This window comes from Acomys minous (genome assembly GCF_964271855.1).
Source record: "Acomys minous genome assembly, chromosome: 20".
In the NCBI taxonomy this organism is placed as follows: Eukaryota; Metazoa; Chordata; class Mammalia; order Rodentia; family Muridae; genus Acomys; species Acomys minous.
In genome coordinates this window covers 5087958-5101322 of record NC_140502.1, presented here as the reverse complement: position 1 = coordinate 5101322, position 13365 = coordinate 5087958, and the positions used below count along the sequence as shown (strand labels likewise).

Genomic DNA, 13365 nt, shown 5'->3' with positions numbered 1-13365 from the left:
ACCATGATGTGTTAAAAAAAAAAAGTCTCTGAACACTTGTTCACACAAACCTCTCCTCCTATTTTCCTCAGGCCTTTTTGTCGCAGCAGCAAAAGCTGACTAATACAGGCTCCGACACCAGCACCACAGAGAGAGCTCCAAACCCATCAGGGCTTGAAGGCTTGAAGTCTGTCTCCTTGGTAGCATTTTCGTTGGCCAGTGGCCACAGAGAGCTCTGTGTCCGTCCCCCCCCCCCCCCCGCCCCCTCCTCTTTCATTTTGGCCTGTGCCCAGCCGCAGGGCTTACTTTTCACCGAGCAATCTAAATTAGCATTTAACACAGTGTGAATGGAAGCCTGTGTTAGGCAAAGGGCCATCTGGGGTTTCTTGCCTGGCCCAAGTCCATGCCTCCAACCACGTACAATGGGTCTTCTTTCCTTCCTCCCACTAGACAGTGTGGACTGAGCCCGGCCCAGGAAAAGCATTCACATAGATCCTTGAGTCTAACGGGGCAGGGCGTGCAAGGCCTCAGGAGTCTCAGGAGCGGTTGGCCGCCACCCACAGACCTGGCTGGGAGAACCTGGCTGTGTTATACAAAGCAAAGGGGGCTGTCTCAGGAGGACTGAAAACCAAGTGTGTGGAAACTGTGTCTCTGAGGTCCCAGAAAGGTGAGACCAGGGAGGGCGGGGTGTCCCTGCTGAGCTGTGGGCGGCGTTCGCTCGTTCGCCGAGTTTGAGGATGGTACAGGGCCTATTGTTTAGAAACGCTGGGATCGGAGAGTCCCAGCCGGGCTGATTTCCCAATGATATATTACCAGCTACTTAACAGGATGGATCACTGCAATTACATGTCACTTCTGATATTCACAGTCACAACAAGGATGTGTCAGGCTCACACAAGGTTTAGAGGAAATATATACGATGGCCCGCCATGCCGTTAGAAAGAAAGCGGCTCCGGGAAACAGACTCCGGGGGGAATTCCGGTACATCCCACCTGTGTGGATTAAGAAAGCAGCCTGCTCTGTCCGTAATGGGAAGGGGCTGGCTCCCCAGGCCTGGTAGGAGAGGGCAGGGTTCGGTGCTAGGGGTACAGGTGGGCCGTCGCCGCACTTGGGTGGACTGACTGAGAGTTTCTGGGCCTGTGCCACTGTGGATCACTCCAGGCTCTGTGGATTTGAAGCTCCCGGGGGCGGGGGCGGGGGCGGGGGCGGGGGCGGGGGCGGGAAGAGAGGGAGGGGGAGGGGGAATGCGGGATGCAGGATGCAACTAGACAAGGCTAGTCTCTGTAGAAACCAGATGAACCTGGCATTGCAGAGTGGCCCTCAGCAGCATACAGACAGGGCCACACGTGCCCCTGCTAAGATGGGGCCCAGAGCGAGAGCCACACATGTTCTAGTCAGCACTGCTTTGTCTCTGAAGGACAACACACACGCCTCAGGGTCAGTCAGACCCCAAAACGCTAGGACTTTGGCTCTGTATATTTTGGGCTGTGGAATCTTGGGTAAAATGGTCACTGCATGCATGTTTTTGGAGAAAAACGCCCAGCTCCAGGGTAACCCCAAGCACACCTGGCTGCGCCCACCTGAGATCAGGAGTTAGGTAGACATCCCACAGCAGGTTGACTCCAGGAAGTCAGCCCTTCTAATGCCTCCACTTTCTGGAGCCCCAAGACTCACCGCCGCCTTTGTCCCCTGAGTGCCACCCACGCGAGTTTATTTCTCTCCCAGCAGCATCCTTTAAAACGGGCTATGCCTCTCCCACAATGCCCTGGGGCAAAGGCTCAAGCCCCTGTTCTTGATCTCCAGATTGTGTGCACCTGAAAGCAGAGCCTACCAGGTCTTCCTCCACTCGCCTTCACTTTTCCTTGCACTCCTCACCCTCCTCGGGAGGGCAGGATCTCATGAGGTCCCTGTGTACCACACGCACACAGGTCTCTCTCCCCAGCTGGCAAGCCCAGCCCCAACATGGGATGATTCTGTCCCAGGACAGGCAGAAGCTCTCCAACAGCTCTGTCTACCCCTTGTCCCCGGCCCGCGGGACCCCAACCTCGAGTGATGAAGAGGCAGAAGGCAGACCCAAGGTCTAAGGGTGCAGAGCCCGTTGTTAGAGAAGTTACAGAATACCACCCCGTATGCTGCGCAGATCTCAGATTCCTTAAGGCCAAAAATGAAACGCATGGCCCCTTGGCCTTTCCTGGAAATCGGTACCCTACATCTGCATCCGCCACTGCCTGAAACCCCAGAGACTGCTTGCTCTCTCTAAGTCTCCTCGTCCTCCCCATCAGGCCCCGCCCACCAGGCCCCGCCCACCAGGTCACTAACTCTGCTCACACCCCCAGCTTCCCGCCTTGGTATCTGCTACAGTTTGAATCTGCAAAGTCATCCTCATGTTTTGAACATGCTATCCCCAGTGGGTGGCATTGTTTTGAAGGCTGTGGGGGCTTTAAGGCGGTGGGGCTGGGTGTTGGATGCAGGTCCCTAGAGGCAGACACCTTTGAAAGGAATTAAATGCTTCTATCTTATTTCCGGACCGCTTTGAGGAGAATAGTCACCGCCCAGCCCCCGCGCCGCTACAGACAGAGGCTTCCCCCCCCCCCCCCCCCCGGGCTTGCCCTTACATAAGGATCTGAAACTCCCTGAGACCATGAGCCAAAACAAGCCCTTTCTCCCTTAAGTTGTGTCTGCCAGTCATTCTGCAGCAATGGCGCAAAAATAACTAATACAGAGACCAGAGAGATGCCTCCGTTTAAGAGCACTAGCTGCCTTTTCAGAGGACCAGCGTTCCCAGCACCCACACCACACAGCTCACAAACAGCTGTGACCCAGTCCTAGGGGGCGGTCTGGCACCTGCCTCTGGCCGCTGTGAGCACCTGCATGCATGCATGCATACATGCACGCACATAAATACAAATAAACATTTTAACAATCAGCCTTGTTCAAGCCAGACATGGTAGTGCACGTCTTTAATCCCAGCGCTCGGGAGGCAGAGGTAGCCAGGATGATCTCTGAGTTCGAGGCCAGCCTGGTCTACAAAGCGAATTCCGGAACAGAGCTATGTAGTGAAACCCTGTGTCTCACATAACACAAAACACAAAACGAAAACAGCCTTTGGTTTTTTGTTTGTTTGTTTGTTTGTTTCACCCGACATTGGCCAGAACCACCATTTCTAACTGTAACCCTGGACTAAGTCTCCCGTAATGGCAGGAGACGGGGCAAGGACGGATTCAGGATACAGATTTAGCTAATTGTGCCAAACAATAGTGAACATGGGCTGGCGAGATGGCTCAGAGGGTGAAGGTGCCTGCTGCCAAGTCTAATGACCTGAGTTCAATCCCCGGGCCCAAGAAGGAGACAGCATCCTCCTGCAGGCTGCCCTCAGACCTCTACACGCACCGCATGTCACGTGTTCCTCCCATAAACAGACTAACAAAAGATAAATGTAATTATTAAAAAAATTTAAAAGAATTATGTAAAGGGTATACAACAGAATCTGTATCAGGTGTTCTCTCTCTCTCTCTCTCTCTCTCTCTCTCTCTCTCTCTCTCTCTCTCTCTCTCTCTCCCTCTCTCCCTCCCTCAGACAAGATCTTTGTCCTGTACCTCAGGCTGGTCTTGAACTCACGCACTAGCCCAGGGCTAGCCCAGAACTCCCTCTATAGCCCAGAACTCTCGGTGCTCGTGCCTCCGTCTCCGTTGTGCTGGGGTGGCAGCCCTGACTGCCAAGCCTGGCACTAGTTTTTATTACTCTGATCAAACCGTTGATCCGACACTCACCTCAGCTTCATGGGTGGCTGACAACAGCTCACCTGGCCCCGTTGAGACAAACTCCATCCCACTTAAGCAACGAAGAAGGAATGGCAAAATGAACATGGGGCCTCGGTGTGATCCCCTCCCCCCCCCCCCATTAAGGGGCAGATGGGGGCGTGACCGCTGGCACTCGTGGGTATTACTGGAGAGCGGGAGGGCGGGAGCTGCCTGTCGGGAGATCACGGAGCCACGTGTGGATTCTTATTTAAAAAGCAAAGCGAGGACGAGCCAAACCTGTGTGTGTGCTGGCTTCGAACCCCGACCCAGATCTAGCCAATGGACAGGACATTCTCCACAGTTGAGTGGAGAGTGGGATATGACTTTCACACGTACTCTGGTGCCCCATAATTGACCACGTCCCCTGGATGGGGAGGCCTGGTGGCACTCAGAGGAAGGATAGCAGGCTACCAAGAAGAGACTTGATACCCTATGAGCATATACAGGGGGAGGAGGTCCCCCTCAGTCACAGTCATAGTGTAGGGGAGAAAGGGGGAAATGGGAGGATACAAGGGATGGGATAACAATTTAGATATAATATGAATAAATTAATAAAATATATTTTTAAAAAAGAGTTTCCGGATTATATGCAGAATATAAGGAACAAAGGACAGATAGTTGCAACCAATTAATACCTAAAGGGGCATATTCTGTATGACCTGTGACCCAATGTTCTGAAATAAATAAGGAGAGAGAGAGAAAAAAAAAACCCTACATATTAAGAGAGATTAAATGGATTCATCAGGTAACTGCAATATGCAGCTGTACCTAAATTTTGGGCAAGACACTGGAGACACATATGTTTATACTTATGGGACAATTACACCTCAACACTGACTAGACATTCAAGTCCTTTTTTTTTTTTTTTTTAAAGTTCCGGGACTTGCCACATTGCCCAGGCTTACCCCAAAGTTGTGACTACCCAGCCTCCACATCTCAAAGATTGCCTACCGAGCTGTTGTATGATTTTTAAGGAAATATGAGCTGGTTGGAGGTAATGCTAAAAATAAGAATTCTTATCATCTGAACTGAGAAACAGTGAAATATTTATATGTGAATTGGTTCAATATCTGGCGTGGACTTCAAAAAAAAAATCAGACACAGGGAGAAATATGACTGGAGGGAGGGATGAGGCCCTGCCTGGCCAGGCTGCAGTGCTGGGGGGCAGGCACCCGGGGCTTTTCCTCTGTCATCCTAATCTTAATTCCATATAAAACAAAGTTCAGAGAAAAGCAGCTCCTGAACTTGCCTGCCCAGACTCTGCCTTCTGAAGTCCTCACAGCCACTGTGCTAAGCCTGTTATTCTCAGTTCTGGTCTTTTATTAGGAGAAAGGGCGGATCTTGTAACAAGGGTCAAGAAGTAAGCTTCTGGGCTGGTTGTGTGGCTCAGTGGTAGAGCACCTGCCTAGAATCCCCCAGTGAGGGGCTGGGGTGTGGCTCAGTGGTAGAGCCTCTGCCTAGAATCCCCCAGTGAGAGGTTGGGGGTGTGGCTCAGTGGTAGAGCCCCTGCCTAGAATCCCCCAGTGAGGGGCTGGGGTGTGGCTCAGTGGTAGAGCCTCTGCCTAGAATCCCCCAGTGAGGGGCTGGGGTGTGGCTCAGTGGTAGAGCCCCTGCCTAGAATCCCCCAGTGAGGGGCTGGGTTATGGCTCAGTGGTAGAGCCCCTGCCTAGAATCCCCCAGTGAGGGGCTGGGGTGTGGCTCAGTGGTAGAGCCCCTGCCTAGAATCCCCCAGTGAGGGGCTGGGCCATGGCTCAGTGGTAGAACCCCTGCCTAGAATCCCCCAGTGAGGGGCTGGGGTGTGGCTCAGTGGTAGAGCCCCTGCCTAGAATCCCCCAGTGAGGGGCTGGGGTGTGGCTCAGTGGTAGAGCCCCTGCCTAGAATCCCCCAGTGAGGGGTTGGGGGGAGAGTGGCTCAGTGGTAGAGCACTTGCTTAGCATGCTTGAGGCCCTGGGTTCAAATCTTGGCACTGTCAAAAAAAAAAAAGTTTTCCTAGCTGAGTAATTGCAGAAAGCACTGGAGAGGCTACAGCAGGGGGATTGTGAGTTTGAGTCCAGCCTGAACTAGCTGGTAAAATGTGGTCACGCAATTAAAGGAAGGAAAACAACAATAAAACCGCATAGACATGAGCATGCTGAAGGCCGAAGCTCTGGCCTCAGGACCGGTAATTTTGCAGACTGGAAAATAATCATAATTAGATAGGTAGAAATCTCCAGTAAACAAGAAACTCTAATCTTAGAATTCAGGTTAGCTAGCGGCTACCTACCGATTATTGTCTGAATCGGCAGCGATACACAGGCTCACCTTTTGATCGCCGTATGCCCAGCTTTAGGCCCAGTTTGAAGGTCAAGGCTTTAGAGGGTGTGGCCAGCCTAGAGGCTGTACGTCACTGTCACTGAGGATGGGACTTGGGCCATAATTCCAACTCCAATCCCTGTTCTCAGCTTCCTGTCTGCCAGCACACAAAGGGTCTATGAACCACAGAGCTCTCCCCACCCCGCTTGGATGGATAGTTGTTTCTGTCAGGGGCTTCATTCTGTTACGAAAGAGCTAAAATAAAATACAACAGGGAGTGGCACTGTTAGGAGGTGTGGCCTTGGTGGAGTGGGCGTGGCTGTGTTGGAGGAAGTGCGTCACTGTCGGGGAGGGCTCAAGCCAGTTCCCTTCCCTACTGCCTGCTGATCCAGATGTAGACCTCTGGCCTACTCCTCCAGCACCACGTCCGCCACGTTTTCCCGCCATGCTTCTGCGATGATGATGATGATGATGATGATGATGATGATGATGATGATGATGATGATGAAGAACTAAACCCCTGAAACTGTAAGCCTGCCCCAATGAAATGTTTTCCTCTGTAAGAGTTGCGGTGGTCATGGCGTCTCATCACAGCAATAGAAACCCTAAGGCAAGCCACCTTACAACGAACGTTGGTCGTTCCCTAGCCAGGCTGAGGTGGGCTAGCTGGCCCAGAAGAGATTCAGAGGTGTCACAGATGTTAACTACGCCTTGTCACGTGGCATGAGGGAACCGTGGCTGAAGAACTGCCGCCATCAGATAAAGGAAGGCCCAGCCCACCATGGGCAGTGCCATTCCCTAGGCTCGTGGGCTTTGGGTTTATATAAGGAAGCTAGCTAAAGTGAGCCAGAGAAGGAGAGTGCCAGCAAATGGCATTCCTCCAAGGGTCCTGTCTTGAATTCCTCCTTCACTTCCCTGGAAGATGGATTGTGACCTGCGAGTTATAAGGCGAATAAACCCTTCCCTCCCCTACACTGCCTTCCGTTGTTCATCACAGCATCAGAAAGGAACCAGTAACTACACCAGTGAGATCCGATCAGTGTCAGACCCCAGGAGCCACAAGCAACAGAATTTTTGAGACAGGGTTTCTCTCTGTAGCCTTGCCTGCCCTGGACTCGCTTTGTAGACCAGGCTGGCCTCGAACTCACAGCAATCCGCCGGCCTCTGCCTCCCGAGTGCTGGGATTAAAGGCGTGCGCCACCGCGCCCGGCGTCTCTCACCTTCATGAAGCTACAGAATCCACAGAACGTCACACTCTTAGTCCCAGCAAAGTTTACACTGCGGTGTAGAATTCACCCGGTGTTCTAGCCCGGCTGGCGTCCCTGCCGACAGGACAGCCTTCTAGTCTATAGAGCTTTCGGATGGAAACTCCCAGGGAGAAGACTCGGTCAGGGGCCCTTGGGGCCACCCGCCACGGAACTGGGCGCATACGCTCTGTAAGCGCTGGCTTCCAACAGATAAATGTAATCAAGGTTTATATGCTCAGAGAAGCCAACAGGATGGGGTTGTTTCACTTGAAGGATCAGAAGAAAATTGTAACTAATGTTGTGGAAAATTACTTTGATATTGCTTTCTTGGTACCGAATCACAATTAGGCTGCTGTGAGAAGAAGTACAGGAAAGGAATAAATGAATAGTAACAAATCAACACAAACAGCTTGTGTCAGGAGCACTTCGCTCAGGGAAAGTAACGTAAGCATTACTTAAAGTTTTATGACTGTGTTTGCTGTGATTTACATAGACCCGTCAGGGTTGCCCATCACATAGCACATCGCGAGGGCGGTCCTTCCATCTGCATCTGCCAATAGGACTTCACAGTGAAGACCCGCGCATGCTCCTCGCCTGGCTCTGCCCACCCACCACAGGAGGATGCTCATCCCGGGGTCACGTGACCCTTCACATCCCCCCCCCCCCTACACCACCAGTCTGAGGCTCGAGGGCCTGCCTCTCCATCACGGCCCAACCATACTGTGGCTCCCGCCCACCTGTCATTCACGTATCTGTGGGGTTGGACAGCTGTTTCAGAGCAGTGCTGGCTGGGATGCGGGATAGGAACCCAGCGCCTGTGAAGTTAAGGGTTCTGCTCTGCCGGCTGGCTGTTGGCACCGCAGGGCATGTGCTAGGAGCAACAAAGCTGAACCTCACCTGGCAATAGGTGGCCTGTCCCAGGAAAATGGACCACAGAGCCCCTCCCCCTCCCCCACCCCTCCAACCCCATCCGAGATGAACACCATACAGCTTCCTGGCCCCTCCCACAGTACAGACCTGGACCTTCTGCCTATGTGTGTACTGTAACCACATGCGCTCAGGTGTGCGCACACACACACACACACACACACACACACACACACACACACACACACACAGGCATCCACCAGAGACACCGTTCACCAGAGCAGTCTGCAAGCTCCCTGCTCTCCGGTTTCTTTTTGCAGAGACTACAGTCACAGAAGCCCCCAGTGTTTCCTATATTGTGACGACACTGTCCTGCGGGACCCGGGCTGTGATGACTCAGTGTCGCTTGCTATTCTAGGGCTCTTGAGAGGCTACAAAGTCCCCCAGAGGAGCCAGCTCAGTCACGCACACTTGCTTCCTCAGAAGCTGGGGGAACAGCCGGACCCATTTTTGACAGCCGCCAGCAGCTGTAGGGGTTGACCTGGGAAGGCATCGACTCAGTGGTTCGCCCGCTGTTTCCAGGGCCCGCGGCTGAACTTCCTTCACACTCACTGTCTGATGAAAGGCATAATTCATCAGCCTCCCCGTGCAAGGCTACTGGCAGCTGTCGGCAGGTAGGATATATGTACTTTTCTTCCCTCCCTCCCGAGGCCTGTGGACTTCAATCTGGGGACAAGGCCACTGTATCAATGGTGCAGGGCTCCAGAATGGTACAAAGAAAGCCCCGCCCCACCTCGCCCCGCCCCGCCCCGCCCCACCTCGCCCCGCCCCACCCCCCACCCCGAGCTCGGGGTAGAAGAGGGCTGCCCCAGGGAAGAACCCCTGGCTGGAGAACAGGCTCCCATCCCTCCCGTGCTTCTGGCTGCAGGCCGGAGTGTCACAGGAAGCCATCGGTCTAAGCCTCCGGCCTCCACATCTCCTTCATCCTGTCCGTGTAAGCAGTGTGCTTGCACGTGTCCCTGGGGAGAAAGCACATCTCTGAGGGGGGGCCTTCAAAAATGGATCTCTGGAGCCGGGCGGTGGTGGCGCAAGCCTTTAAACCCAGCGCGCGGGAGGCAGAGGCAGGCAGATGGCTGCGAGTTCGAGGCCAGCCTGGTCTACGAAGTGAGTCCAGGACAGCCAAGGCTAACACAGAGAAACCCTGTCTCGAAAACAAAACTCTGCTAATGCGGTGGCCTGGAAGGCCAGGTTTCCTCTTCCTTCAAGGCAGATTAAGCCCTGCCAGCTCCTGCCAACGCCATCCCAGGCAGTAGCAGGAGCCTTACAGACCCTCTTTCCACCTCCCTTCCGCCCTAAGTATTCCACACGCTCCTCTCACTTTCCGCACTGCACCATCCCCCGCAGACATTGACCATTACAGTGCGTCACGAGACACACAGAGAGTTGGGGGTGTGCTACGAGCCCGGTTTCAGCCTCACTAAGCCAGTATGTGACTGAATTTCTGTCCCAGGCCAGGGGGGAACCAGATTCAAGGGGTCCGCAGGGCTGACACTCCGGATATGTGAGTTCCTGAAGATGATGGGGTGGGAAGACGCATGGCTCAGCAGCACTAGGTGCTTGGCCCCAAGCCTGGGCGCGGTCTCCCCGAAACCACACTCTAGAAGAGGAGAATCCGCTCCTACAGGTTATCCAGAGAGTTCCACCTGATGCTCACCACCCAGTAGGTAAACAACGCAATTACTTAATGCAACAAAATTATTTTTGAGACTGAGCTCTCACTTACGTAGCCCTGGCTGGCCTGGAACTTCCTATGTAGACCAGGCTGGCCTCAAATGCACGGAGAGTCACTTACCTCCTGCCTCTCAAGTGCTGGGACTAAAGAAGTGCACCACCACCACACCCAGCTATAACAAATGTTTCCAAAAGGAGATGTGTGTATCTGGCCCTGGTGGTGCAGGCCCATAAGGCCAGCTACTCTGGAGGGTAAGGTAGGGTCACAAGTTCAAGGCCAGACCTTGTCTCAAAATAAAAATAATAAGGAAGTAAGGCCCTTAGTTCAATTCCCAGTGACATAAAAAAAAAAAAAAATAGAAAGATGTTTATCCTCTGGCGTTCTGAACACTGTGGAAGATGCCCCAAGAGTTGGCAGATTTTTCCGGGAGTCTGAGATTTACTGAAGACAACAAATTGGCTGACCAGCTGCTCCATCGCCCACACCAGGAGCTACTCGTATGCTATGGAAGGCAGAGCCACGGCCACGAAACTGGTGGTCAATTCCTAAGGAAGGCAGAGCCACGGCCACGAAACTGGTGGCTTGACTTTACGTGGACACCCGTTAGGAGGAAGCAGGGAGCCTTTCTCTGTCTACCCTAGGCCCAGCGCACCAGGGCCACCAGGAAGGTCTGCATGCGGACCGGCAATCGCGGGGCTCACCTGGAACCTGCTGGGGGCTGAGCTCCACAGGGTCCTGTAGGCTGAGGAACAGGAGGAGGCCTGCAGCTCCAAACAGCAGGATGGACGAGAACATGCAGGCTAGCCGCATCGTTCCGAGTCGCGGGGTCATCCGGGGCACGATCCGGGGTCACCTCTTGGGTGTAAAAGGCACTTCCTTCCCTCATTATCCACACCAGACATCCATCAGGCTGGGGTCTGCAAGATGGATGGGGAAAAATTCTCATTTAACTCACAGGATATCCAGGTGGGTTAAGGCCCCCGTCACTGCATGACAGGAAGGCGACCCCTGGATTCCCCTAACTCACCTAGATCTCTCTGCCCGGTGTCCCTCTCTCCCTCCCTTTGGGACAGGGACTCATTATGCAGCCCAGAGTGGTCCCAAACGCACGCTCCTCCCTCCTCAGCCTCCTGAGTGTTGAGATGCCAGAAATGACGGACACTCAGTTCCACTCCTGTCCACGTTCACCTTTCCAGGCCCACCGAGGCTATCTGCACCTCTGCCCACCCGACAAGGGCGTCCTGTCTGCACCTGCCATAAAGCCACAGAGAGACACAATCTCCAGTGGTTGGGGGACATCTGGGGGTGCTGAGTACCATGAAAGTCACAGGTGGTAAGTAGTGACTGCCTGCCTCCCGGCGTCCAGCCCTGTGAACTTCCCAGGAAACACCGTATTCCCTCCAGAGGCTGCTCACGTTCCTGCATCCCTGCATCCCTGCATGCCTGCATCCCTGCATGCCTACATCCCTGCATCCCTGCATGCCTGCATCCCTGCATGCCTGCATCCCTGCATGCCTACATCCCTGCATGCCTGCATCCCTGCATGCCTACATCCCTGCATCCCTGCATCCCTGCATGCCTACATCCCTGCATCCCTGCATGTCTGCATCCCTGCATGCCTGCATCCCTGCATGCCTACATCCCTGCATCCCTGCATGCCTGCATCCCTGCATGCCTACATCCCTGCATCCCTGCATCCCTGCATCCCTGCATGCCTGCATCCCTGCATCCCTGCATCCCTGGCTTGCTCTTCTGGCCTCTACAGACCCAGGGCCTGCGTACACGAGATGTCCTTTACTCCACTCTGGGTAAAAACAAGTGACCCTGAATTGGGCCAGATTATGAATCAAGATAGTAACACCCCAAGCCTGGAGAGGTGGCTCAGCGGTGAAGAACACTGGCTGCTTTTCCAGAGGACCTGGGTTCAGTTCCCAGCATCCACATGGCAGGTTACAACCATCTGTTCCAGGAGATATGGTGCCCTGCATATACATGATGTGCAGACATACATGAAAGCCAAACACTCATACCCATAAAATAATACAACTTTTGTTTTTTTTTTGAGGGGGGTTGTGAGACAGGGTTTCTCTGTGCAGCCTTGGCTGTCTTGGACTGGCTTTGTAGACCTGGCTGGCCTCGAACTCACTCATAGAAATACACTTGCCTCTGCTTCCCAAGTGCTGGGATTACAGGTGTGCGCCACCAACGCTTAGCAACCTTTTTTTTTTTTTTTTTGGAGGGGGTGTTCAAGACAGGGTTCCTCTGTGTAGCCTTGGCTGTCTTGGACTCGCTTTTGTAGACCAGGCTGGCCTCGAACTCACAGAGATCTGCCTGCCTCTGCCTCTCTGAATGCCGGGATTATAGGTGTGCGCCACCACGGCTGGCTACCTTTTTTTCCTCTTAACAGTCAGGCACATTTCACTATGGGTTGAGTCTGAAATGTCCCCCACAGGTTCCCGTCTTTGAACAGCCTGCCTGCAGTTGTTGGTGCTATTTTGGGAAATGGTGGGCCCTCACCTAGGCCTGTATGAGCCAGGCAAAGGCAAGAAGACGGAGGATGTCCCCAAGACACCTGCTGCAGGTCTACACAGGTGGATCCCTGACACTTACAGTATCCTACCCACACCCACGCCATGGCCGGGACTCATCTCCACCCAGGTATTTGGACAGATGGTCTCAGCACATTTATCACGTTTCCATTGCTGTGAGAAACTAATTGATAGAAGCAAACTTAGGAGAGAAGATCTTGTGCCGGAGAGAAGGCTCAGAGGTCAAGAGCACTGGCTGCTCTTCCAGAGGACCTGGCTTTGATTGCCAGTACCCACCCAGCAAGCCAGGCAACTCTAACTCCAGTTCCAAGGGATACAGTGCCCTCTGCTGACCCCCATAGGGACTGCATGGGCGTGCTGCTGAGACACAGGCGAACCGCCCACACACATAAAAAGTAATAAAAAGGAGAGAGTTGTAGTGAGAAATTTGCTTTTTAAAAAAAAAAAAACCAAACATAGAAATGTTATGTTAATATGTTTTTGTTTTAATCCCAGGTGTGAGATATGGGGCTGCTTTCAGACTGTCCACAGCAGCTGAGCATGATTTGCCTCATGCTCTGGCAGGGGCGTGATTTTGCCAGCTAAGGATAGTTAGTTTATGTTTGGAACTCAGGGGGATTCCTCAGAGTGTATAAAAATGCTAGAGCCCCAAGAGGGCCTGGGGTGGCTGCTGCTCCTGCTGCTGTTGCTGTTTGCTGGATTGCTGGTTGAAGATATCCTGATGATGACGAAGATCAAACTCTACCCAAGACACTGGATGCCCCTAATCAGCAGGAATCAGTCTAACAATATCAATACCTCCTTTTCCCTCTAACCTTCTCTCTCTCTCTCTCTCTCTCTCTCTCTCTCTCTCTCTCTCTCTCTCTCATCTAGTGTTGGGGCGTTGGAAAGGATAGGGG

General features: G+C 53.3%; 1 protein-coding gene and 1 long non-coding RNA gene across 7 annotated transcripts in view; one reads left to right on the top strand and one right to left on the bottom strand.

Annotated features, from left to right (window-relative positions):
* The window catches only part of CHST8 (carbohydrate sulfotransferase 8), a 151311-nt gene that overhangs the window by 70261 nt on the left and 67685 nt on the right, over positions 1-13365 (bottom strand). For all 6 annotated transcript variants that reach the window (XM_084770841.1, XM_084770843.1, XM_084770844.1 and 3 more), the window contains exon 2: positions 10619-10834. In XM_084770841.1, the coding sequence (XP_084626967.1) occupies positions 10619-10748 (130 nt within the window). In that variant the 5' untranslated portion in view covers positions 10749-10834. The remainder of the gene's footprint in view (positions 1-10618; positions 10835-13365) is intronic.
* Positions 8618-12869, top strand: LOC311591341. Its single transcript, XR_014777069.1, has 3 exons — positions 8618-8859; positions 11114-11250; positions 12370-12869. It is a non-coding gene; the product is annotated as an uncharacterized lncRNA (long non-coding RNA).